The following is a 26,252-nucleotide window of genomic DNA, read 5'->3' on the forward strand; positions in this document are numbered from 1 at the left end:
TGTGGTGGTAGAGGCAAAACACCAACAAAATGATTAGTAAATCGTTGTTTATCGGTTTAATATTGATAGCTTTAGCCTACTTTTATGATCGACAGATATCTAATAGTAATACATCAACATATAGTACTACCTTCGAAGAAACTACCTTGAAAGCATGGGAGGACACGATAGTCAAGCCATCTCTGCAGATCACCAAGGTTGCGATCGGGTCGGTAGCTAGGCTAGACTTACTTAGAACATAAAAGGCCTAGGCCTAGTCCTATAGGCCTAGGCTAGCAAAATACTACTACAAAATATATCAAACTTATGATTATATGAATGATAAGTGATATGCACTAGGATCTTTATAAATAAACCCTGTTAACTGTTAGCTGTTATGTTTAGTGTTATAATTAATATGTATGGTGTCTAATCATTTCGGCCGCCAGTCATTCCGGCCGCCAGAATCGTCAATATTGTTAATAACGTATGGCACGCCTTAATTGTCAAAAAGAGTGTATACATGTGCCTATCGCCTGAATAGACGTGTGTAAAATCACACAGCCAATTTATGACTTATGGAGGGATTAGTTTAGTAGTTTTAACTAAAGTATTTCGGATTCCAGTATTTCTACACGACTTACTTTATTTCATAGTGGTTTTTTTTGGGGGGGGGGGGGGGGGGAGGGTTGTAGGGCCCAGGAAGAAGCCGGCGAATGATAGTAAAATAAAATATTGATAGCGCATCTCCATGTAAATCAAAATGTGTGAACTATGATCGTTTTTGTTGATTGCTTGCTGTTTGAATACGCACGTCTATTCAGGCAATAGGCACATGTATACGTACACCCTTTTTGACAATTAAGGTGTTCCATACATTAACAATTGACGATTTTGGCGGCCGAAATAAACAATACATATTTTGTCCTTTTTGGCGTTTCATGATTTTGGGCGTTCCATAACCGGCGGCCGAAATGACTGGCGGCCGATATGCACTGTGACCATTAATATACAGATTCATGAGGATACAACAGACAGGAGGGGTATGTGACTGTGATGGGTTGTGTATTTTTTTTTTGGGAGGAGGGGTGTTATTATGTTATGCAAACATTTGGCAATGCCTAGGACCAAAACCACCATGCATGTAATATTATTTGTTGGGTAATAAACACTGGGAAATTACACTTACAATTATTACTTATATGTAGTAGTACATTATTGGGTAGAAAGTACTTATTTGTTGGGTGACAACTGGTAATGAGTTTTTCCTAAAATTTCTTTTTGTAGACTTAATGTAAATGCAGATTTGATTGTTTCTGGTACAGCACTACTCATAGCACTGGGTATTGAACCTAAAGAGAAACAAGACCACGCTACTCTACACTCCTTAAATCACTTAGGAGAGACATTTGGATTCTTCTTTCGCCAAGGGTCTGGTGGAGAGAGATACTTTAGCAATGGAGAAGTTTATCAACAGATAATAGATGTTGCAAACAAACTACCAAAAAAACAGGTTGGTTGAAATTATATTTTAGACTTAAACCCTTGTACCAGTTCTATTTGGCGTTGGCACCTAGAGTACTATCTGAAATAGAAGAAGAAGAGAAAGAAAGCTGGATTGAGATGGGAATAATGGACAATACTGAAAGATAGAGGAACTTATAAATACCATACTATTATTATTATTATTTATCCAGTGCGAAATGGTGTTTTAAAGTGTTGCTATCTTATTGTTAATTGGTTACTTGGTGTTAGGGATTGGTGATTTTATTTCTTGAATATAAATGCATGATGCATTAGCCTTTCTCATTTTTTATAACTAGTCAGCGAATATATCTAACATTATGAAATGATTATGTTATGTTTATTTGATGCAGTATTCTCTTGGTGGAAATGCTGGTCTTATGGCTCAGAAGATAGCAAACACAATGCCAGATGTCCAGGTATGTCTTTTGTATTACTATAGTCACTTTAAGTTCTGTCTACACTATCAAACTGGTTTGACAAAAAAGTGTGCCCATTATATGGACATGATGATGTCATATCACTACCATATTTGGGCATATCACACTTTTTTTTGTTAGTTTGATGGTGTAGACAGAGCTTTAGACATTACATATTAAACATGGCACAGTTATGTAAAACAGCAATATTTATGTGTTGGGTTGATACCAAACATAACCGAAATATAATTTTTTTTTAGATTCAGTTTGTGGGACCTGTCGGACCAATTGCAGAGAAAATGTTTGCTGACAGTATACAAGTTCCAAATGGGGTCAAGGTTCAAAATGATGAGGTTCACCTAATTATGGAATATGCAAGAGGCGAGAAATGGGGCGAGGATGTTGCACCTCTTGCTACCCGCTTTATCACTTCAAATGATATTGCTAATGCGAATCTTATTGGAATTAATATGTTTGTGAAAAGTGTTACAGGTAAAAAGATGATCTCAGTTAAAAATTAGTTCTATTTTATATCTTTTTTCTATCTTTATAATTCATTGCTTGCTATATAATTTAGCAAGTGTGAATCCTAGATCTTTCAAATCGTGCGTAGCCGCGTGAAAACGAAACATTGACGTTCGATTTTATTTACTGGAGCTGTTGTGAAAGATGCTTTAAGCTTGAAACCCTAAATATATGCCGCATATAATATAAATAACATTTGTGAATATTTTGCTTTTCATATTTTTATTTTCAGAGTTTCAACCACAGTTGATTGTATTGTCTGGACTGCATCTTCTTGATGGTCATTCACAGAAAAAAAGAGTAAAACTGTTAACCAGCATGAGAAATGAAATAACAAAGATGCCAAAAGACATTCCTATCCATTTAGAACTCGCAAGCATGGCAAACGCAGACTGTTTAGCAGAGATTGTGAAACAGGTGAATAAATACAGAATTGTATATGATACAATTTCACAATTATAGTTACAGTACAGTATTTCAATGCAGGAAACTGCATCACTTGTTAAGTAAAGCTCTGTCTACACTAACAAACTTTGCGACAAAAAATGTGACGTGCCCATATATGGACATGATGATGTCATATCACTACCATATTTGAGCATATCACCACCAAATTTGGGCACATTTTGTTAGTAAAATAGTTTGATAGTGCAGACGGAGTCTTACTAAAATTACAACCTTATACTTCAAGGTTTTTGTCGCAAATCACAATATATACTACTGTATATAAAACATATCCACTGTCCCTGTTCAAGGAAATGTACACAATGTATGCAATGCTGTAACCAATTGATTGACTCAAAATTGGACATCTATAATACAGGAAATAATAACATAATGAACATATGCAAAAGTATAATTGCAACATTTATTACATATAATGATGATATTGATATGATATCTACATAATGAGCAGAAAATTCCAGGTTTCAATATCGAAGGGGACAACCTTTTTTAATTATCACAGATTTCCTCATCAGAACTGTTTCTAAATTGTATATACAGCAGCAGTACTGAATAACCCAGTTTTTTAGTTTCTTTATGCCTACACATCTATATGCTGTGTTAGGCTCTGTCTACACTATCAAATTAGTTTGACAAAAAAATGCCCAAATATGGTAGTGATATGTCCATCATCATGTCCATATATAGGCACATCACATTTTTTTGTCGCATAAAGTTTGATAGTGTAGACAGAGCTTTAGTTTATTATTGTACAGATAAAAACGTTAAATAATAAGTTTCATTATTTAGTGATGAAAACTATAAAATAAAAGGGAGACATTTGTTTTTGACCAAATACTAATACATAGCTTTATTCTGCAAAGGATCATGTCACCAAGTACTGTACCAAGATAACAATTTTTCTTTTTTTCTATTTGATAGATTTTTCCAGTAATACACTCTATTGGCTTGAATGAGCAAGAGCTTGTCTTCTTCTCTAATGCAAATGGTGGACCACATCAAGATCTGCAACCAGTAAAAGGCTACCCAGAGATTGCAGCGGTCTCTGACATCATCAGCTGGCTTTTCAACAAGTATGCTACAGGATCTAGTACTCTGTCTCGTGTTCACTTTCATAGCCTAACGTATCACTTAATAGCAACAAAAAAGAGTGCATGGGAGAACAGCCAATCAGCTGTAGCTGCAGGAGCACGCGTTGCCGGGGAACAGGCTTGCATGAAAAAACCAATAGACCCATCTCAAGTGGATTTACATATACCTAAAGCATTTAGTCTTTCAGTAGATAACATTCCATTAAGAAAAACTATAGTTATATATGACCCTGCTAAGCCAGTATCTATATGGGATAGGGATGGGGTAGATTTTGCTTTTAGCCCAGTACTTGTATGTAGAAAACCAGGGAATACTGTGGGCCTAGGCGATGCAATATCAGCAACTGGATTGCTTTATTCAATGTATAAGAAAGAATAGGACAATTTGGCCTCTGAATTTCAATGAATAATTCATTTAAAAAATGCAATATTCCACTTAATATGTCAATGAGTCCTAAGTATTTGTAGTCATTACAAATTAAACAATTCAACTAGAGACAGGTTTTTAAGTGAAAGTTCAACTCCATCCAGGGTGGTGGGTTTTTAATTTTCTATGCATGTTTTAAGCATAGTATAGTGACCTAAATAACTATATATTTTTATAGACCGTTTTTAAGAAAGTATTCCATTGGCATATAGAAAAATATGTTCTTTACCAGGTAGCTGATTAAAATATTTGATAACTTTTGTTATTGTGTTAGTGGTGTGATATAAAATGTAGGTACAGTATTAATACACGATTTGTTTACTTTTTCAATTTTTTTAGGTGAAAATTGATACAGAATATTTTATTTTGTAATTATAGCTTTGTTCTTTAATGATGAACACGTCATCTATGAATGTGTGCCTATGATTTACAGATGCAAGTTTTAAAATTATGTATTAGGTCATTACATTGGTTTCAATGTATTGCTTAGTCCATGGAGAAATAAGTTAACTTATTTCTCCATGCTTAGTCTTAGTTTATTGACTAATGCTTAATATTTTTCATAATAAATCTTTTATATTGTTTGAAGGTTTGCATGGTGAAATCAAATGTTGACATAAGTTTGCGGTAGAGGACGATCAAAGCATATTGATCGAAACGTCGAGAAACTCAACCGTTCTTTTCAGAACTAATATACGTGGTGTACTGCAAACTTATAGATCAACAATAAACCTTTTGTCACACATGGCGTGTCATACCTATAAATTCCTGTTGGTGGCACTTTATAATACTGTATTTGTCTGTTTTGTCTATTGCTATTGCATCATGCCAATATTGTTTCAATTTTCCCTGTGAACTTTAATTTTGATCATTGAAATAGTGAGAAAAAAAAACAACTGTACGCCTGATGTTTTTCTGCTACTAATATGAAATTTAATTACCAATAGTAATGAGATGTGTGATAAATAACATATTCTGTTAACAGCTTTTATTAATTCCAATATAAAACGTTACATTCCTAAGTTAATGAAACATGCAATTAGTATTACTTATTTTTCACACAACATAAGACCATAAATATAGGTGTGTGTATAAATCTATTGAGTTGAATAGAGGAAGACTTTTTAAAGTTTTATAATTACCTTTAAGTCACCTCAATAGCCACCTTTAAACAAACCGTTGAAAGCAATAAATATTGTAAGTATACTAGAAAGTATCTAAATTATAACTTAAGCAAAATTATAAATTGAAACTAAGTGTATAAAGAAATAATACAGGACTAGAAAGTATCTAAATTATAACTTAAGCAAAATTATAATTGAAACTAAGTGTATAAAGAAATAATACAGGACTAGAGAGTATCTAAATTATAACTTAAGCAAAATTATAAATTGAAACCAAGTGTATACAGAAATAATGCAGGAACGGTTTCATACACATCCTATAAAGTTATAAAGTGACGTATTCAATTTCATCATTGTCTTGACATTGATTTGTTGATCTTTCAGTTTTAAGTACTATAATAAATACAAAAGTATAAAAACATTTGTGATAAAACTTACATTTTACAATCATGTCATTGTTAACAATTTAATATATAATTTTAATAGAGTGCTTGGAGGGATAATATATTTTTCGGATTTATTCATACAGTAACAATAACAGCCCTTGAGTAAAGAATGTAACTATACTATAGTATACAGTATTATAATCATAAAATTGGGATTATTGATTTGAGATTACAAATACAGTATTGATTAAAATTAATATCTACAATATGTTATTAGTTCTGAGATTGATTTTGATATTAATACAAACTTAATACATAACCATACGATTAAAAATTAATATTCTAGTACTACTACAGTGGTAGTAGTAGTCTAGTTAAGGCTAGCTATGTAATAGCACCTGCTGTTTAATTAATACTGTTCAATTTATTTATTTACTTATATATTGATCCAAATACATTAAATGTAATAAAATTACTTTTTTTGATAAAATTATAACTTTTTCTGGTAATTTTTTGAAATAATTGGGCAAACTTGATTTATAAATTTACAGTTAGGTGTCGTCGACAGGTTCGGCAGAACGATAGCACGTAGGACGGATAACGGTTGCATGTATGAACAATAGCCCACATATAGTTGCATAACCAAGTATGATAAATAAAACCTTTAAAACACGGTCTACTGGTTTCGTTATATCCTGGAATTCGTGAGGTAGAACTTCGATAAATGTAATGTACAAGAATGTGCCAGTTGCTATACCCTGTAGGATTCCATTTATCAAGCTGTGAATAAAATCGTTTACATCATCAACAGCAATTCCGATCGCAATTCCAATAGGGGCCATGATCGCAAAACAAAGACATGATCGAAAGATCGCAGAACGAGATAGATTGCTTTGTACAAGATTTAACCCCAGACTAAAAGCCAACACATTTTTATGGATGATGAGAGCGATGAAAATTTGTGTGATCAATGCAGTCGAGTTTTGCAATCCAAGAGCCAAGCCTTCAAAGAGTGAATGTAGGGATAATGCAAAGAGTAACATTAAAGAGTGAAAGCCTGAACCATCGCCATCTTCATGTCCGTGAGAATGACCATGTGAATGACCATGTGACGAGGCAACCTGCACGCCATTCATGCTCGTCAAAGTGTCTCTATAAACATGCTCATCATTCGGATGATAGTTATTTGATGCGTACAGACTTCGCTGGTACGCTTCGGTGTCCGCAATTAATGGTGCATTAACGCTTTCAGGCATAGTACTCTCAGACCGTGTTCGAAGTTCATTTGGCGAAGTTTCTTTTACCATCACAGCAGTTTGTTCAATAATTAAAACAAGAAAAAATCCCATAACCATAACAAATTCTGCAAAAGGAAATGCAGTATATTCCTCAAGTTGATCAAACACTAAACTCAGTCTATCTCGTACAGTTGGTAACAAATCTAACAGGCAAGTTGCGAGAAATACACCACCTCCATAACAACTTAGAAAACTGACAATCCGCAGAGTCTTTTTTCGCTGTTCTTCGTTTTGGTCTTTGCCTAATCTCTTTCTCAAAGTTATTGGAAGTAATGCAAAAAACAAGCACAAGAAGAAAAGAAGAACTAATATCATAATTTTAAAACCCAGCACATCCATTTTACTTTTTGGTATAAGTATTCAAGCTAAAAGAATGATAATAGTAGGCAACAGATCAGGTAGGTAGCCTGGTTCCATAAAGTTTTCTCTAGATCAGACTCCTTACTCCTTCACACACAACAAACATAGGAGATGACCATGTCTCTGTTCTGATGACAGCAGCTGCTGGTGGGATCCTACCAATGTTGTCAGTTGGTGAAACTTCAGTTAATTATTTGCTAAAACCTCACAATCATCCACTAAAACAATCATCCAAACAGAATTCCGTTCTTCTCCATTTGGTTTAGGTAAAACTAATGTGATAATAAACAATAAAAAGGTATCTGCTTGTCCTTTTGTGTGTAAATCTCTGATTACTAAGCGATCTTGTGACTTCTTCAATTCCTTGTACTTTAAATAACCTTTGACCTCAGTGTATATAATAGAACTCTCCATTAACATTATAGGTGTGCAATATGATAAATCTTATAGATAGAGCATAAACAAATTTACGATTTTGCTAATATATAATGAAATATATAAATAAAATGAAATAAAATTGGATTTCACCTATTCTATAATGATTATTAGCTGTTCCACAAACTAAACTAGGCCTAGGCTAGTAACAGTTATCCCCCTACTAGATCAAATGATGTTGACCTTACCAAATTGTATAAAATCATATCATGATGGCTTCCCCCGTTTTTGTGTTGTAAATAAATAATATGAGAAATTGCCTTTTGTGGTTTCGATTATTTTTTACATCGGAAAGAAGACGAACATTATTGGTATCATTTTTTAAAATTTATTTGTTTATATTTCTTTTATACTAGGCTTATATAAGATCATAAAATAAACCTAGCTAGCGAGCTAGCTAGGTAGGCCTGGCTGGCCCTGGGCCTAGCCTAGGGTAGTGTAGGCCTACTAGGCCTAGCCTAGCTAGGCCTAGTAGGCTAGCTAGGCCGCCGTAGGCCTAGCCTAGGCTAGGCCTAGTGAAGCAACTAACTTTACTCTACTGACTGAGCGAAACCGACTTAGGCCTAGCTATAGTACAGTATTTAGGCCTAGCTAGCCTAGCTAGAGTTAGGGTAGTATAAGCCGGCCCTAGCTAGTAGGCTAGTAGGCCCAGTCAGTACGTCTTATTATTGACAAGTTTACTGAAAGCTTAACTAAAATCTTAGATTTTACATTTTTACATTTAAACACATCCATATGAAGTAGACCTTGACTAGACTGTACATGAAAAAAAAAATTATTTCATAAGGGCAAGATTTGTTTTTATTTGATTAAATATAATATAAATGTGATGGTGCATGACCTTATGTGACTACAATCTTCCTGCTCATGTCTTTGTTCATAATAAAGTAGTGGTTACCTTCATTCCTTTCTAAATAACTCATATCCTGTCCTAATGTTTCCTATCATTCTATTTCCTTTATGTCATTGTGGAAAGCTCCACCATGATTGTTAACGTTAATGTTATGTATATGTGTGTGGTTACAATGGAGGAGATAATATCAGTTTAAGGGGAGGTAGAGATGTGTCGTGCTAATCAATTCACTATTATTATTATATATACTACTACTATACTATAATGATTTTTTTAATGTTGTTGAATTTGCCATTTTATGATATAGTTCAACTAAAGTTGAAAGAAAAAAAATGTAAACTTTGCTCAATATTTATACACATTCCAGGTCAAACGAAATTGCTACTGCATGATTGATTGTGCAGTGCGATCATTAGCATATTCTTCATATGAGTTGTTGATTTAATGAAATAACTATTTTTTTCCGTTTTCTTTCATCAAAAACTTGATTAATGGTACAAAATTGCCTGTTCAAATTTAAATTTTATTTACAATTTTTCTTGTTTTTACAGACAATATTTAATAATTTCAATAATTATGCAAATTTTACACACCAGGTGTTACAATTTACCCACAATACATGTTTTAAATATGTTTTTTATTCCTTTTTGTAGTCTGATAAAGAGGAGGGAAATGTTTCACCTTTGCAAAAGGCTACCTCAACTAAACTACTTCCAAGGTTTCAGCTGTGTACAATTGGATAGATCTCTTGTAAGTATAATTATTTGCCCTGATCTTTCTTTAGTGAGAGAGTGGCTAAGAGATTAAGTCAATGGAACCGTAATTACGTAGCCATAACATCGCAAACGTATGAGGCTCACTCACTCCATGGTTCTGATGGTAGAACGAGTCTTCTCGGGTAAGGACTATAAACCATAGGTCCAGTGTACACATCTAGCTCATGTGCACTTTAAAGAACCTAGTACATCTTTCGAGACGAGTAGGGGGTTACCCCAGTGTATTAGTACATCACAGCCACTGATCATACCTTTGCCCTCTGGGAGACCAATGTTTGACTGAAAAGGTTGCACATTATAAATGAAATAAAAAAAAAAAATAATAATGCAACTCTTAAATTATACTAAATAATTATAAATAACATTATTCTGGTATTTTTATTTATTTCAGATAGTCTCAACTTCCATTTTATTTAGATATTCATCAGACATGACATCAGAGAGACCAGGATGGAGCAAACCATCTCAGCAGTTGTATAATAAGTTGTTAGAGGATACAAAACATGGCAAATGGGTAGAAGTGTTGTCCACTAAAAGTCCGCCACCAACACAGCCTGACTTTGCTCGTTTGACAATGTTTGACCCTGCTGTGTACGAGTATGGTATTTTCATAAATAAAGAAGAACAATGCTTACATGGAGTTTGTGAATTTGGGCCCTATGCACAAGGAGCCGAAGGGTACGATGTTAGGACTTTTATTTTTTATAATAATTCAAAATTTATGGGACAACAAAATGTGATGTGCCCATTATATGGACATACCACTACCGTATTTGGGTATATATCACTACCATATTTGGGCACATCACACTTTTTTTTGTCAAACAAGTTTAATAGTGTAGACAGAGCTTTAGAGTCAATAAACCAGCCACATGTATACAATTTAAGTGGAATCCCTCCTTAGGGACACCTCTACTAAGTAGACACTTTCCTGTAAAATGAAAGAAGAAAATACATGTTTCAATACTATGACCAACCTCTAAATATAAATGGGGGAATAACCTGCGACTTGCATCCTACTGGGCTGAATTGCACACAGGTGTGAACGACACATGCCACAATTTTCTACTTACCTAAGGGTCCCTTTGTGTCAAGTGCTGCCACAAAAATGTGCCATTTGTCTGTCAACAATGACAGGTGCTGAACGACCAAGTACACCGGGTAACCCCCTAAATATCTATGGAGGAGAAGGTACATACATAACTATTACTACCTTTTTCTATAGGCATGTTCATGGTGGTGCCATAGCAACCATAATTGATGGTGCGACGCAAGTATTGAAGTCCAACTTATTTCCAGAAATTTTGGCTGTAACTGGTAATTTAAAAGTTAACTATAAAAAGTAAGTCAATTATTTATGTAAAGAATTCACATTACTTTAAATAATGAGTGCGATGAGCAGATAGACTCCAACATTGATAAAATTGTACCAAATATATTATTTACTAATATGCCTCCCCTATCAGGTGCTCATTTGCATCACATTTAAAGAACATTATATTAGACCATAGCAATTCGGTTCAAAAGCATGCACACACACACATGTATTTCTGCCATTTGATTTCTTGATGTATCACATGTCATGCCTTATTTGGATCCATCCTCACAATTGGGGGTACAGTAAATACATTTTTTGAATAGCCTGATCAACTACCAACCTGTACTGTAGAGTGTGTTGTGTACCACAGCTCTACTCGGCGGCGAAAATCTGAACGCCTTATTTTAAATGGGACTAGTCTTCGACATTCAATTAAGGATGAAAGCAGCGAATTTTCAATACAATTTTACTTTTACTGTAAATGTTTTATATTCCTGGAATGGGGGAATATGTTAGTAAGTATGTGCTTATTTGAGGAGACAAATATTGACTCCATTCATAAACACTCATTATTTCAGTTGTATAATAATGATAATAATATATATATATTTATTGACAGACCACTGACAATAGGAACTACAGTCTTCGTTGAAAGCCACTTGGAGAAGAGAGACGGCAAGAAGTTCTTCCTCTCATGTTGTTTAAAAAGTGCCGATAATTCAATTTTGTATGACACTGGTACCGCATTATTCTTTGACGTGAACGACCGCACAGATGACCTACCTGAAAGGTCGTGTGAAGTCGATGGACTCAAAGTTGATCCAGTAACCGGTTGGAGTGAAGATTCAGAAGCAGTTCTCAAGGAGATTCAGGATGAACTGGATGCTGAGTCTTGGAAAATGTCAAAGACGACAAAAGTGCCACTTTCAAGAAAAATATTTACACGTTTGCCTATAGGTCCAGGGGCAGTATTTGAATATGCTTGGCTATATAATAAAGATTCAATTGCAATGAAAGGGATTTGCCAGTTTGGACCATATACTCAGGGACCAGATGGGTAACAATGAACATTTTTAATAATTATTTTATTTTTATGAAGAAATTTGTATTGGCCTACGTGGGAAAATCGTTTGTTGACAAACTCAAAATATTATATACAGCAGACAACAATAACACACATATAAATAGCTAAAAAATCATATAAATAGAAATTATATTGTTTTGATTTAGCTTTTCGCTTTTTTTTGTATCTCCATTGAGATCCAGCCACTGATATTCACAGCATTGTCATTTCTTCAATAATTTGCCTTTGAATCAATTGAAATATATATATATAAACTAATTATTAATCTTTATATGTTTATAAAATTAATTTAATTATATTTATCATGAACTTATGGAAGTTCACAAACAATCCAATGATTATTGTGTTAAGATATTATGGCTGATTTTGTTCCAAGTTGTAAGTTGACAAATTGTTTCTTTTCTAGACTTGTTCATGGAGGAGCTACTGCCACAATGATAGACTCAATTCTTGGTTGCATGGTAAATGAAGACCCTCAAATTAAGGCTGTCACAGCAAATCTAGACATCAAGTATAAATTGTAAGTTCAAATGAGGTCCAATAGCTACTACAGTATAACTTCTTTTTGGGACTCGATTCAGGGGTCATCCCTAGGGGAATCTTTCCTGTGAAATAAATGAACAGATGTTTTGGGCTATCCTGGAAAATCTTTTATAAATGTATTATTTGTAATTTCAGTAATTTATGTATGTATTTGTTGTGATGATTTTCCAAATAAATTCAAATCAAATCATGTTTTACTCTACACTCAACCTATATTATAATAGTTAAGGAGTTGGGTCAATCTTTGCACATTTTTTAAAGATGTATTGTCCCCTAAAAACATAAAAAATGAAGATTAATAAAATCAGACTTTGAATAGGCCATTTTGCAGTTTTAATCAAGTTATTCAACAAAAATAAGAAACAAAAAAAACATTGTCTGAGTATTGTATTTTTTTGCTTTAAATTATTTTTTTTTTTAGGTAAATATTTTTTTCGATCCAGTTTTGGTTAAAGTGAATAAGTAGTATGTGACATTAAAATAGCATATTTGAAAACAAGTTTTTTTAGGGGAACAATATATCTTTGCGGTAAAATATGTTTAAATAAATCTGCTCTTTTGTTTTTCATAGGCCAGTTCCTATAGGCTCAACATTACGTGTTGACGCCAGTCTAGAGAAGAGAGATGGATGTAAGTATTTTTTACAATGCAAACTATCGACGGCAGATAACTCTAAGATTCTGGTATCTGGAACAGCTCTCTTTGTTGATCTTGTTCAATTATACAATTTATAGGAGGTTTTACAAATTTAAAATATCAAATTCTTGACTGAATAAAATTAACTATACTTGATTCACACATACAACAAAAATGTAACAAACTCATATCTTCCCCGGATAGCCATAATGATTTACTGCTTTCACACATAATGTTTGTTTCGGTGTAATGTCAACATCATGTAAAAACTCATTAGAAAGATATACACAGACACCAATATGTACATTGATGTTATATCATGTAAAAACTCATAACGAAGACATACACATATACCACTATGTATATTGATGTTATATCAAAGATATATTAATATCTCGATGGTTATATCAATGTCATCTTCTTTAAAGGCCTTGTTGAGGCCTGTAAAGAATATTGACTTGTTCTGAGATTTTTCATCAATGTAACACAAAAACGATTTCAGGTTCATACAAAAGTAACAATTTGTTACAATATGTTTTTATATAATTTCAACTGGCTTATTTCTATAATAATAATAATAAGTAAAGAAAAGTTGTAAGTAAACACACAAAATGTATTGTAACTCTTTTTGATTTGATCGAATAAAATCTTCATCAACCAATAACTAGTAGAGGGTGACACACACTCTCAACGAGAACCAATATTGTCTGAGGAAGATTTGATGTGATCAAATGAGAACGTTACAGTAGTATCATTTTTTTTGGTTTAGTTACAATTAATATCCCTCACTTGTTACAATGTTACATTCGATTAAGCTTTGTCTATGCTATCAAACTTGATTTGAAAAAAAAAATGTGATGTGCCTATATATGGAAACGATGATGTCATATCACTATCATATTTGGGCACATCGCACTTTTCTAGTTTGATTATTGATAGTGTAGACAGAGCTTAGGATTTGTGAATTGGGTGTTACTGGTATTGTAGGCTGGGTCCTAAATATTGGTTAAGAATTTTCTTGCTGATGTAATAATTCAAAGTCTTCAGTTATAATTAAGTTGTGTTTCAGTATCTCAGGTATCGGCACTAAAAGTGTGATGTGCCCAAATATGGTAGTGGTATGCCCAAATATGGGCACATCACATTTTGTTGTCACATAAAGTTTGATAGTGTAGACAGAGCTTAACACTTCACATTTTCTGACAGTGCAGGCAAAAAAAAAAAACTGTGGATAAATGTTGTGGCAATTTTACTGCATTCAAGAACAGAAGTATTTTCAGGGGAGAGTATAATTTCACTCTTCCCTAGTATTTTGGAATCTATATATAAAAAAACATAAAAAGAGCATTAATAAGTTTTGTTAATTTTACAAATTTTTGAAATTACACATTCATTCATTCACATTTATTTAGTCATCGTTTACATATCCAATCACACAGGATATCAATGATGATCAGAATTGTACTGGGAAAATTTTAAACTACATTTAAAAATTACTGCTCAGATGCTGTAATCTTTTCTAGTGAGGCATAAAGGCAAAACATGCTCTTCCGTGATAAATTGTTTCAATGTCGGGAAAGTGTTAAACCATAGTAATCAAATAGTATAATATAAATTAAGCCTTTAAAAAATGGAAGGATGATATTGATTTTTATTGCCAGAGTATTGGACCAAAGTAAAAAATAAAAAATTTAGAGGCCAAAGTTCAAATAAAAAATATTGTGGCAAAATATGTGATTACATTTGCTGAAACTGAAGGATAAATGAGAAATGTTAATGAGTATTTATTTATTGTGTAAGTAAATAAAATAATGTCTATTTATAGAATTTTACATATTATCTTTGTAATATATGTATGTGCTATTTTAATATCAATATATATCAATAATGTTATCATCTTGAATAGGTTTGTTGGATATTATAAATATTCATAATAATAATAATATAATATTTTGTATTACTAATTTGCTGTAATAAATATACAGTACAATAATCATTTACTTAGATAAACTTTCAAAACATTTTTAAAATTCATATTTCGAATTTCATTGGTTCAGAAATGAAATTAAACCTTGCTATCAAAATCCCACCAGATATTTATGATTGTAAAATAATTCTATCTGTATATGTTTATTTCGTTTTTATTAATTTTGAAGTTATGTTGATACATTTAATTTATTGCAAAGTCATAAATGTTTTTTTTTTATGGAGGAACATTTCTACACAACTCTGACACAGGGGTAATAGGGATGTATCCTGATTAGGGACTGGCCTTCCTTTATATTTATAATACCTATCAAAGTGTTCTACTTAACGATGGTGCTTAAAATAATCGTATGCAATTGCCATTTTTATTCATCCAGGTGCTGTTTTATTATTATGTCCAACCAACACGGTTCATATTAATTTAGTTTTTCTGTCGTTTGTAGAACCCCTATTAAGGGGACACATCCAGGGCATCATAGGTAATAGGAGGGCATCGCTTAGTAGGGATGGCATCTTGAATAGGGGTTGGTAGTCTAGAGACTCTAGGTTTTAGACAGTATTTCGAATTATTATTAGCAAAAAGATAAATATTTTGGCACATATGGCGATTCATACATATAATACTTTTACTTAAAATATTTTCCAGACAAAAATCGAAATGTCGACGGGTGGACTAACATTAACAATTATTACAGACTTGGGGCAAGTATATGGGTTGGCTGTAGTGTTGAAGATATATTTCCCCTCGTGTATTTCATGGGAAACTTCCCTCTTCAATTAATAATTGTTTTAATACATTATTAAATTATTCCCGATTTTAATAATTTTTAGTATTCTGTTAAATGGTCACAAATTGATGCGTCATATAATTATTACGATTTTAATTTTGTACTTTTACACAATGGAACACTATTGTACATTATGTGTTTTGTACCGCTATGGTTATTCATGTACGCTTATACATAATAAATATATAAACATTATTTTATCCATCTATTTTTTATATTATTCACGTATTCTCTACTGATAATTGTTTTATTTTATTTTTTTATAAATTGCATTGTATAATCTTTAGTTTGTGATTATTCATTATAAAGTCCAATCCGAACACTGGCTACAATTTTTTTTGTCAAACTACTTTGATAGTGTAGACACAGAGCTTAACTCCCGGAATTCTTTCAATCGTTTTATAAAAAGATGTTACCATGGTTATTACAAACAACCGGAATTCTTCTTTTGTTATGATTATTATTGATATCCTGGATTTAAACCCATTGTAATATAAATTGACAATATCAGTATCAGTGTTATTGGAAGGGTTTAGTATGTGGCAACGTTAGAACATTGAAGGAATCATTCAGTGTGTACTGGTAGGGGACACACGTCACTTATTTATATAGTTCAAGTATATAGGCCAATTATGTGTTATTTATTTACGATCACTGACTCCTCTAAATTTTATTAGGTAAATTTTAGCACGTTATTTGCTTTCCTATTTCGTAGCATAGGTAGCATATTACATGTTAATTAATTAATAATTCTAATCTTTAAGCAGTCTAAACTATAACATCCAACTAATTATACTACCACCTGCCAACTATTCAATAGAGATTGAGCACCACACGATGTGACTGAATTCGACTGAGTCAGTGCCGTTCAAGCAGATATTTTGTTCATTAGCAACTCTCTGTAATGGTGTGTACTTCTATACACACCTCACTGGAACAATTATTTCTATTGCGGTGGTTGCATAGATAAAAAAGATAAATAAATAAGACAAATTCGAGCTCCTCTTGTTTTACAACTCCCTGGTGATTGTTCGATCAGTTGCACGGAGATAATGATCTATTGTAATGACGATGGCTATCTTTTGTTCGTCAATTCAAATTCCTGATTAACATAACAATCATTTACCAAACTACAAGAAGTAAATAACATAATGGGCAAGTAACAAACATAGTATGATGGTGAAGTAGTAACTTGACCCTTACGGAGTTTTACAGCCCTTGGATTATTGGCTAAACCATAAGAGGTAAGTATAATGTAATACTGTACTGTAGTTTATCTAACGATCGTGATTGATCAATTATAAAGGTGGAAGTTGTATGTGCATAGTTTAGGAAATATATATATACAGTATATATAATATAATGGTTAGGGCGACTGCATATCAAGCAGACGGTCCGAGTTCGAGTCTCGGTTGGGGCGACTTTTTCTCATTCTCACAGATTTCCTCATCTTTATCGTTTCAAATTAATTAATTCAATTTCAGTAATCACCGGGCGGTTTAGAATTAATGTTCTTTGCCTACTATGTTTATATATATATATATATATAAATATATTTCCTCCATGGTTACATACAGTACTTGGGACAAACTGATCTATCTAACGTCTTATCAAAGTGTATTTACTCAACCATGTTTTATCAGTTTGTTTTGAAGTATCTTTATGACATTATATGGTCACACTGAGTGCTGTCTAACACACCCCTCTTTTCTTCAAGTCGTCAGTGTAGACCTATTTTTTGTTCAATAATACAGAATTTTAGCTTTGTAATAACTCGACGTTCGTTTCTGGCAGTGGCAGAAAGCTCTACGAATAGGTAACCAATTGTTTGTATTGAGATCAATAATTAGGCTTCTTATTAAGTAATACTTTAGTAATAACTATAATTTGTAACCACAATTTGGTTAATTCAGGTATTCTTATTATTATTTTTATTATTGATAGTTGGCCTACATGGAAGAAAGATAAAACGGAAAAACCATTCTATTGAATATCGGCTTTGTAATAAACAAGTATTGATCAAAACGCATAAAAAAGTTCAGATAATGGAGGAATGACGAGGCAACATTTAATGGGTGAATTATTGGCGATTAAGCCCGTCCTTAGGTAGGACTACCTGACGCTCCATTGACAACTATTGTTAACCCAAATGTTCTTAGCATTAACTGAGCAACATGGAGGAAGGCGAGTTGGCAAAAGTTCCAACAGACGATACTTCCAATGATGGACCTATTGAGGAAACTGACATTTTCAACCAAAATGCAGAGTTCGAACGCGGTAATGTTACTTGGCCAGGACCAAAGACTCTTGCTGCTGTTGGTAAATTTCAGTTTCGGAAAAAGAAATCTTCACTTTACGATGGATTTCTTCAACTTCAGTTGGCGAATGGTGAACTTGTGTTTCCAAGAGGCAAAAACAACCAGCATACAGCTAAGGTAAGTTACAGTATATGACATGTTTAAAGACCTTACGTTTTAGTTATTTTGTATATTTGTCATCACAACATCCAATTAGTGAATGGATAATTAAGATGAGTGACGTGAGAGGGGCATATTTGAAGTAGTGTTTTATCATCCGATTACTTTATAGGACTATAATAACCGTCACACTTCCACGTTTTATCATGTCTTAAAAGTGTACAGTATTGAAGTTATCTTTGAATTATATTAATTATGTATTTCCAACCACAGTACACATACGTTCCTGCTGGTACAAACTCCCTCTCAGTACTGAATTATCTCTTGGAGACCGCCAACCTAAAACTCCCAATGTTGGGGTTCTCCATTCCATACACGTCACAGATGGTCTCCGAAAAGTCAGTCGACATCAACAATATTTATCGAGGAATAGTCCAGACCGCCATCACAATGAATGCTTGGATTTTAACATGTGGAACTGAACACAGTAAGATGGAATATCTTCTACTTTTTAATCTATCCTTTACTAAACAGTAAATTAAAGGCATCATAACTTCAAACTCTCGATTAATTTGAATTGTAATATTCCTTCTGGACCGTGATAACACACAGGTATACAAGTAGAAACCGTTATTATTAATTACGTATTTCTGGAACACAACATCATGTCCCGTAATTCGTCAGACTGATGATTTATGATAACCAAATAGCATTGAAGTGTTCAACAAATTAACCTTTACCAATGTTTGTTTCTTACTTTGTTTTATTGATTGTAATGTAAAATACTACCACTAATACTTAGATGCGGTAATTTTTACGGAGGAGATTTTGAAAGAAATTAGAACATAAAACTGATTTACAGTCCGGATTTACAATCTAGCTACTCAACTTTTTATTTGCTTTTCAAAAGTTTCGTTAGTAACTTATATTTTTTACGTAGGTGTTCCAAGCGCTGTTTCAATGATTTTGAAGGAGCATACAGCGAGGTTTGAAACCAAACCTGTTACTATTGGTGTAGTTTCGACGACACACCTCACCGGTGAAGTAGAGGATGTCATTGCTGGAAAGGTTTGTGTTTGTGATATTGTTCATCGAAATACATAGATGTGGCCATTTAAATGGACCCGAAAATTTTAAATTTAGTAGCAAAAATCGACTGGATTTGGTATAAATTAAAACAGAATTAAGTAATTTAGATTAAAGTTATTTTTTTTTTACTATGGTAGTAGCAATTCTTTCATTTCTTTAGTTAGCACAACTGCAGTTTATACTTCATACGTTCTGACTATCTTTACATTAATTTACTGTAGTTCACCTCTCATCACCTAGGATAATTATGTTTCTACAGAAGTCACCGTAATGTTGTTCATATTACTTAGAATATATATTGATGTGTCATGTATTTGATTAATGCTTGTTGTTTTTCTCAATATTTATTTAACAGTCTGTAACGTATAATAAATCAACCGAAGACCAACTTGATGCAACTCATTCACATTTCATAATAGTTGAACATGATGCAAATACAAACAAATATGAAACACCAGTGAAAAAGAAACTAGAGAAGATTCTTTCTAAAGGCGGGAAAAAACTAGAAAAAATCAGACAGTCATCAGTAAAAGCAGAGACTGTACCAAATAAAAAATTACAGCATCAAGTCACAAGAACACTTATCAACAGTGTTTCTGGTAACATTATAAAAGATAGAAATTCCAAGAATACAGAAGTGACAAATGGAAACGTTCCAATGACAACGGTTGACAGGATTAACCAACATAACCCTATACCAATAGTAATGAGTGTTGTAGGAGGAGACTTAGAATCATTAGTGAAATTTACTGAAGATTTGGAATATAAGAAAGAAACCTCTACTATCATGCTCTTGTTCGAAGGGAGTGGTGGTGCGGCTGACTTATTATCATTTGCCATAAGAACAGCTAATGAATTTGGGTAGGTGGATTCTCACTGACATTTTATTATAGAGAACATAGAGACACATTTTATCGGCGTAAACGATTGACTCTCAATCTTATTTTTTTTCTGAACCGACTCCCCTTATTCGTATAGTCGCATAAATGAACAACTTATAATTATAATCATAATCACCAAACGACAGAATCTGTATGTCAACAACAAAATATATAGTCCTATTAAAAATGTCTTCGCATTTAGACTTCACTTTTACCAAGATCTTCAACTATTCTCTATACCATAATCTGTCAAAACAATTAGTGCAACAGCAAAATTAACTTTACTTACAATAAATCTCGTTTCCAGAAATGTTTTTTAGTAACATTTTAATTGGTTATTAACAATTATAATGTTGTATTCTCACCCTTAGAGAGACATCAGATGAGTTTAGAAAACAAACTCGAGTACGTATAAAATCGTTTTTATTCTACCAAGTTAAGCGTGGCAACACATTTACGATTGGTAAAGAAGATCTCTTCCATTACATTCAGCAGTTCGCATCTCTTCGCAAACAGGTATGTTAATAGTAGCAGAGGTTTCACAATCTTTCCACATTGTTCACAAATTCTGTTATTACATACATTTTTCATAAGCCATGCAAACAGGTTAACACTTGATTTTCGATAATTTCCAGGTGCATGTATGCAAATGTAAGAACTTAAGAGGTGACAGACTGGAGAAGAAAATACGACAAGAAATATTTGTTGCTCTTCTTGAGAAAGGTACATTTATGATAACCACACTCAATAAATACAATTAACTTAATTTGATTGATCTTCTTAATAACAGGTAGGGGAATCCCTAGATACCTATGCTTATATTCAGTACAGTATTTGCCACGGCCATTCAATGTATTCCCTATGAACTTCTACCGCTCATGTAAACACTTGTCGTGGAGATATTATTGCGGAACTTTTTTTTAATACTTCATACTTTCGAATACTTTTAGTTCATTCGCAGCCTAGAGAAAAGTTGATGTTAGCTCTGTTGTGGAACGAAGCAGACGCAGTTCGAGATGCCCTATTCAAAGGGAATACACGATATAAAGTATGGCTTATTACTATTTATTGTTAAAAGTAGACCTATAATTTACATTAAGAAAATGTCCACATTTTCGTTTTTACAATTTAGGTGGTCTAGACATCAACATGAACAGCTTGATCAACGGACCTTCTTAACTTACCTATCAACATTAAATTTCATTTCTAAATCTCAACTTTGTATAAACAGAGGTTATTTGATGAATGTCACGATCTACCTAATGACAGCTGCAGAACCGGGTGGATATGGAATGGATTTCAGTGTAATAGATGTTTTAGGCCCTATACATTTATATCTCTTGTTTAACAATACTATATTATATATTATATAAAGATCAGTGATCAAGATCTCTACTATGCTATGCTGATTTCACTAGAGCGAGGAAATGTAGATTTTGTCAAACTGCTGGTAGAAAATGGCGTATCGGTGGAACAGTTTTTAACAACCGAGAATTTGGAATATCTGTACAATTCGGTAAGTGTTTAAAAAATGTGTTTAACAGTTAAAAACAATTACTGCATTTTCTTGATCAACTAATTTTTTGTTTCTGTTTTTAAGTGTTCAAATAAAAAGACACCAACATTAAAGGACCTATTGACGCTTTCAAATACACTTTCAGTTGAGGTGAGATGAAATTGTGTTTGTGTTTACCTGTTTTGATTTTTAATAACAGAATGCAATCAAATGATTTATTATAGAGTTTAACAATAAGATAGAGCGGCTAGAACTAGGAAATTGGCCAAAATCTTATATTGTTTAATTAGTAAGTATTTCTAAATATGACTTATATAAACCTAATACGGTAAGGTTTATTATAATTCTAATTACAGGGAAAGATAAAATCTATTAGATTACGACATGTGGATAGTGTCATCAAGTTTCTCATGGGTGGAGAATTCGACAGTCGATACGGACGCTACGCGTCAGAGGTACGGGTTTGTTTGAGTTATTATACTACAGCAGCAATATCATTCAGAATACATCAAACTAGACAGTCTCTATAAGCACAACGTATTATCCGTAGAGTAATTCCAAGCGTTTAAATTATATACAATTATAAGATTTTACATGTGATTTAATTTAGGAATTATCATTTATATTATTATACAACAAGTGTCCTTATATGCAAACTAATCGTCAAGCGTCAAGTAATTCAAGAATTGAAAAACTGCAAGTTTAAACATAAACTTTTAAGATGTCATTATTTTTCACTTTCATTTTTTTTTGCACAGAGTTCAACAGTTATACCGCATGCTTTCTCAGAACTATTTCTGATGGCTGTACTTTGCCAACAGTTTAGCCTAGCAGAATATTTCTGGCAACATGGTACTCACCCTATTATGAAAGCGCTTGTAGGCATGAAAATATATTCTAAGCTTGCTGAAATAGCACAGGGCCGACTTGACATAGAAACTGCCTCTGTGTTAAAATCTGAATCAAAGTAAGCCTACATAATATTTTGTATTCATTAAGACATTTAACATATCAACCAAGAAGTCATATAAGGTCACAGTAATGATATTAAAGCCCAAACATAAACAACAACTTTACGGTTTAACAAGGGTGGTTCAATGGACTAATAGGTATTTGCATTACTTCTCGATTATCGTAACAAAGTAATCCTTATATATCATTATTTCTGCTTTCTACTCTCTATGATTATAATGATATATATTTGTTGATTATATAGAAAATACAGTGTGTATGCATATGATCTGCTTGACATTTGTTACGAGATGCACGAGAAACAAGCTAAAAAAATTACAATCCGTCGAAATGACAATTGGGGAAAACACTCATGTCTCTCATTGGCGGTGCAAGCGTCACATATGAAATTCGTTGCACACCAATGTTGCCAGGCCCACATGAACGACATTTGGGTCGGTCGGCTTTTAACCAGAAAATCATATGAAGTAAGAACTTTGTTTATTGTGATTGTGTAGCAAGTATGTAAATAGTTATTACTTCTCGCTAAATCCTCGACATAGGGAATTTAGTTATTGTCTCTTTTTATGTAGAGGGATATTTTTTTTAAAGAATATTTATGATGCGACATGTGTGCCAACATGTTTTTTTAAACGATTGTTTTTTATTTTATATATTTATTTATTTTTTTTATTTTTATAAATAAGAATCACTGTTGATAACCTATAATCAATAATCAGAATATGAGTACAATTAGCTTTCGACAAAAGTATATGCGTCAGGGCAAAAAATGACTAAAACACAACAAGAAAATGATTGTATTGTTTATTTTGATTTCTTCGATAATTGAAGATAATAACTCTACTACTGTGTATCTTATTACAGGTCCTTTTATGTTGTATCTTGCCGGTATTTTTATTTACACTTAAATATAAACCTAACAACAATGCAATGCCCGGTGAAAACCAAGATGGATTTTCAAAGGAGAGAAAGGAAAAGTCACTGAAGGCTTCCGTAAGATCTCAATTGAAGAAAGTCAATCATTTCTACACTGCTCCAATGGTTAAATTCTGGATGAACGTGGTACGTGCGCTTTAGAATATTCCTAATAGACTATTATTACATCTACAATTCAAACAAAAAGTCTATAAATAATTTACCTCCTACTAAATAATATCTCTGCTTTTTTCATTATGGTTGTGAATTTTGTCTAACTAATGTGAACATGTACTGAATACATAGTCCACTGAACGTCTGACAACGTGATGTGAATAATAATTATTTCAAGTTGTTAGGTTCTGGATCCACTGGCGCCAAACTTTAGTAATGTTTAGTATCTGTTGGCCATGCAGGGTGCTATATTTTTTCGTACACGAATTGGGGACCCCTCATGAAACGTGATCACAATAATGAATGAATATTAATTAGTTGTATCCATAAAGTAAGAATATACCCGACTATAATTCGCTATGCAAACGCCTTTCTAAATCTAATGGCTTAGACTATGAAATCTGCATGTCGATGTATGGAGTTCGAATCCCATGAGCAACTTCTTTTTACTTTATACCCAGAGAGATTATTTAGAGGGTTATAAATTATATTTATAGGAAGTAGGTCATCCACATAAAGATTCCCCAACAAAGGCTAACATAAAATTACTAATTATAATTAAGATTAAGGTTATGGTAATGATTAACGATTAAGAGTGCATTTTTAGGGTTTCAAAATAATAAAAATTATGATTATATCAAAAGATTGATTTGCATATTTATTGGTAACTTGTTCAAGCTACCAATAAATAGTTATTCTCATTCAATAAATCAGACTTTTATATCACCGGTATCCATAAAGTAATGTTCAGAGGCGTTTCAAAAAGTTGAACAGAAAAATGTTTCTGTGTTCAAGTGAGTTTTCAGACGTTTTTTGATGATAATGGTTAGCATAAAAACTGCAGTTATGACATATACATTGTCAGAAGGAATGTTATGTGGGAATAACATACAATAACACTAAAAATATATTAATAATTCAGATAAATAAAAAGAAAGTTTTACTAACTTATTGACCAAAATTGCAGAAAAAAAAATGCAGGATCCATAGAAAGATTTACCAAGATACTTAGAAACAACTGTAAAAAGTATACGATCAATAGTATTTTTTTAAATGCTTTAAAAATGGAGATATAGTTTACGGAGCAATGCCAGTGTCGAAATGTATATTACATGGCCTGTATTAATGGTTTAAAGAAGTTTGAATTTTCTTAATTTTCTTTCAGGTTTCGTACATGATATTCTTGTTGTCGTTTAGTTATGTAGTCTTGAGGAAACTGGAGACAGTTCCAACATTTTATGAACTATTTGTTATGATTTACATTACAAGTTTAACAATTGAAGAATTTCGACAGGTAGGTTATTTATTTAATCTTCTCCTTTTATTGCCAGTGCACTCATCGGTCTCTTAATATTATGTATGATATATCAATTATAACTTACTAATAACAAACTTTTCCAGAAAAATACATATCTATCTATCTATCTATCTATCTATCTAGGCATTAGTTCATCCATTGTTGAATGAAGCCCTCCTCATAACATTTCCATTTCTGTCTAATTCTTGCTGTCCTAGTCCATGCAGCCGTTCCAATGTACTGTATGTTGTTAGATCATCTCTCCACCTTCTTTTTTGTCTTCATCTTTCCTCTTTCCTACCCTTGGTTGCCATTCTGTAAATACATATCACCACCAATAACAAAATAGTTTTCCCTTTGTTATTCAACGATCTAGTTTGTGGCTTTGATAAGCTTCTCTTCTTTCGTCTTCTTCCGTCTTCTTCCTATATTGTCTGTAAAAATCCTGACATTTAGAAGGAATGAGATGAGTTGGAAGATGCCATGTCATAGTTATATAAACTACGGTATAGATATGGATTGTCTCACTTGTGGTTAGTGAACTCACTTAGGTTGCGCCTACGTCATTTGGGCTTATCACTACCATATGTGAGCACCTTTTTTGCTTTACTCTTTAAAAAAGAAACAATCATATTGTAGTAATTCATGTTATTATATAATTCGTGTTTAGATGTTTTCTGAAAAGTTTCGTCAATGGATATCAGACTACTGGAATATTTGTGACGTCCTTGCAATTCTTTGCTTTGTTGCTGGTAATGCGTTGCGTTGGGCAGAAAGCACTGTAGAAGTAGCAAAGGTTTTGTACGCAATCGATTTGTGTTTATGGTACATTCGACTATTGGATTTATTTAGTGTTAGCAGTTATCTCGGAACATACGTCACAATGATCGGTAAAATGGTAAGTTTATTTTTAGATGAAATTGACAAATTATTTTACTACAAAAGGAGTCAAGGAAAATAGTAAGCACAACCCT

At 32.8% G+C, this 26,252-nt stretch overlaps 3 protein-coding genes and 1 long non-coding RNA gene across 5 annotated transcripts; 3 read left to right on the forward strand and 1 right to left on the reverse strand.

Moving 5' to 3' along the window:
- The first annotated feature begins 10 nt into the window (after positions 1 to 10).
- On the forward strand, positions 11 to 5,151 carry LOC140062435 (ADP-dependent glucokinase-like). Its single transcript, XM_072108655.1, has 6 exons — positions 11 to 208; positions 1,267 to 1,492; positions 1,857 to 1,922; positions 2,183 to 2,414; positions 2,680 to 2,864; positions 3,834 to 5,151. Exons 1-6 carry the CDS (start codon positions 30 to 32, stop codon positions 4,380 to 4,382), a joined length of 1,437 nt encoding a protein of 478 aa, XP_071964756.1. The 5' UTR covers positions 11 to 29; the 3' UTR covers positions 4,383 to 5,151.
- Positions 5,152 to 5,583: 432 nt separating this feature from the next.
- On the reverse strand, positions 5,584 to 7,952 carry LOC140062436 (zinc transporter ZIP1-like). Its single transcript, XM_072108656.1, has one exon. The coding sequence runs from the start codon at positions 7,575 to 7,577 to the stop codon at positions 6,492 to 6,494; it is 1,086 nt and encodes a 361-aa protein (XP_071964757.1). The 5' UTR covers positions 7,578 to 7,952; the 3' UTR covers positions 5,584 to 6,491.
- Positions 7,953 to 8,209: 257 nt separating this feature from the next.
- Positions 8,210 to 16,163, forward strand: LOC140062208 (uncharacterized). Of its 2 annotated transcripts, XM_072108306.1 has the most exons (7): positions 8,210 to 8,344; positions 9,540 to 9,636; positions 10,054 to 10,340; positions 10,888 to 11,004; positions 11,600 to 12,037; positions 12,471 to 12,584; positions 13,179 to 16,163. In XM_072108306.1, exons 2-7 carry the CDS (start codon positions 9,559 to 9,561, stop codon positions 13,339 to 13,341), a joined length of 1,197 nt encoding a protein of 398 aa, XP_071964407.1. In that variant the 5' UTR covers positions 8,210 to 8,344; positions 9,540 to 9,558; the 3' UTR covers positions 13,342 to 16,163. The 2 variants fall into 2 exon arrangements, with proteins under 2 accessions (XP_071964407.1, XP_071964406.1); XM_072108305.1 differs by lacking the exon at positions 8,210 to 8,344 and having other exon boundaries at positions 9,449 to 9,636.
- A 6,698-nt stretch (positions 16,164 to 22,861) lies between these two features.
- Positions 22,862 to 23,830, forward strand: LOC140062800 (uncharacterized). The gene is made up of 3 exons (XR_011847534.1): positions 22,862 to 22,887; positions 23,137 to 23,359; positions 23,757 to 23,830. It is a non-coding gene; the product is annotated as an uncharacterized lncRNA (long non-coding RNA).
- The last annotated feature ends 2,422 nt before the right edge of the window (positions 23,831 to 26,252 follow it).

The sequence above is a fragment of the Antedon mediterranea genome, chromosome 11 (assembly GCF_964355755.1).
Source record: "Antedon mediterranea chromosome 11, ecAntMedi1.1, whole genome shotgun sequence".
Taxonomy (NCBI): domain Eukaryota; kingdom Metazoa; phylum Echinodermata; class Crinoidea; order Comatulida; family Antedonidae; genus Antedon; species Antedon mediterranea.

Bases quoted from the DNA above. Each gene is read 5' to 3' on its own strand.
- LOC140062435 (XM_072108655.1), top strand. From the start codon at position 30: ATGATTAGTAAATCGTTGTTTATCGGTTTAATATTGATAGCTTTAGCC. The intron at 209-1,266 runs GTCGGTAGCTAG...TTCTTTTTGTAG, and splicing joins ATCACCAAGGTTGCGATCGG to ACTTAATGTAAATGCAGATT. The intron at 2,415-2,679 runs GTAAAAAGATGA...TTTTATTTTCAG, and splicing joins GTTTGTGAAAAGTGTTACAG to AGTTTCAACCACAGTTGATT.
- LOC140062436 (XM_072108656.1), bottom strand. From the start codon at position 7,577: ATGGATGTGCTGGGTTTTAAAATTATGATATTAGTTCTTCTTTTCTTC.
- LOC140062208 (XM_072108305.1), top strand. From the start codon at position 9,463: ATGCAAATTTTACACACCAGGTGTTACAATTTACCCACAATACATGTT. The intron at 10,341-10,887 runs GTACGATGTTAG...CTTTTTCTATAG, and splicing joins TATGCACAAGGAGCCGAAGG to GCATGTTCATGGTGGTGCCA. The intron at 12,585-13,178 runs GTAAGTTCAAAT...TGTTTTTCATAG, and splicing joins CTAGACATCAAGTATAAATT to GCCAGTTCCTATAGGCTCAA.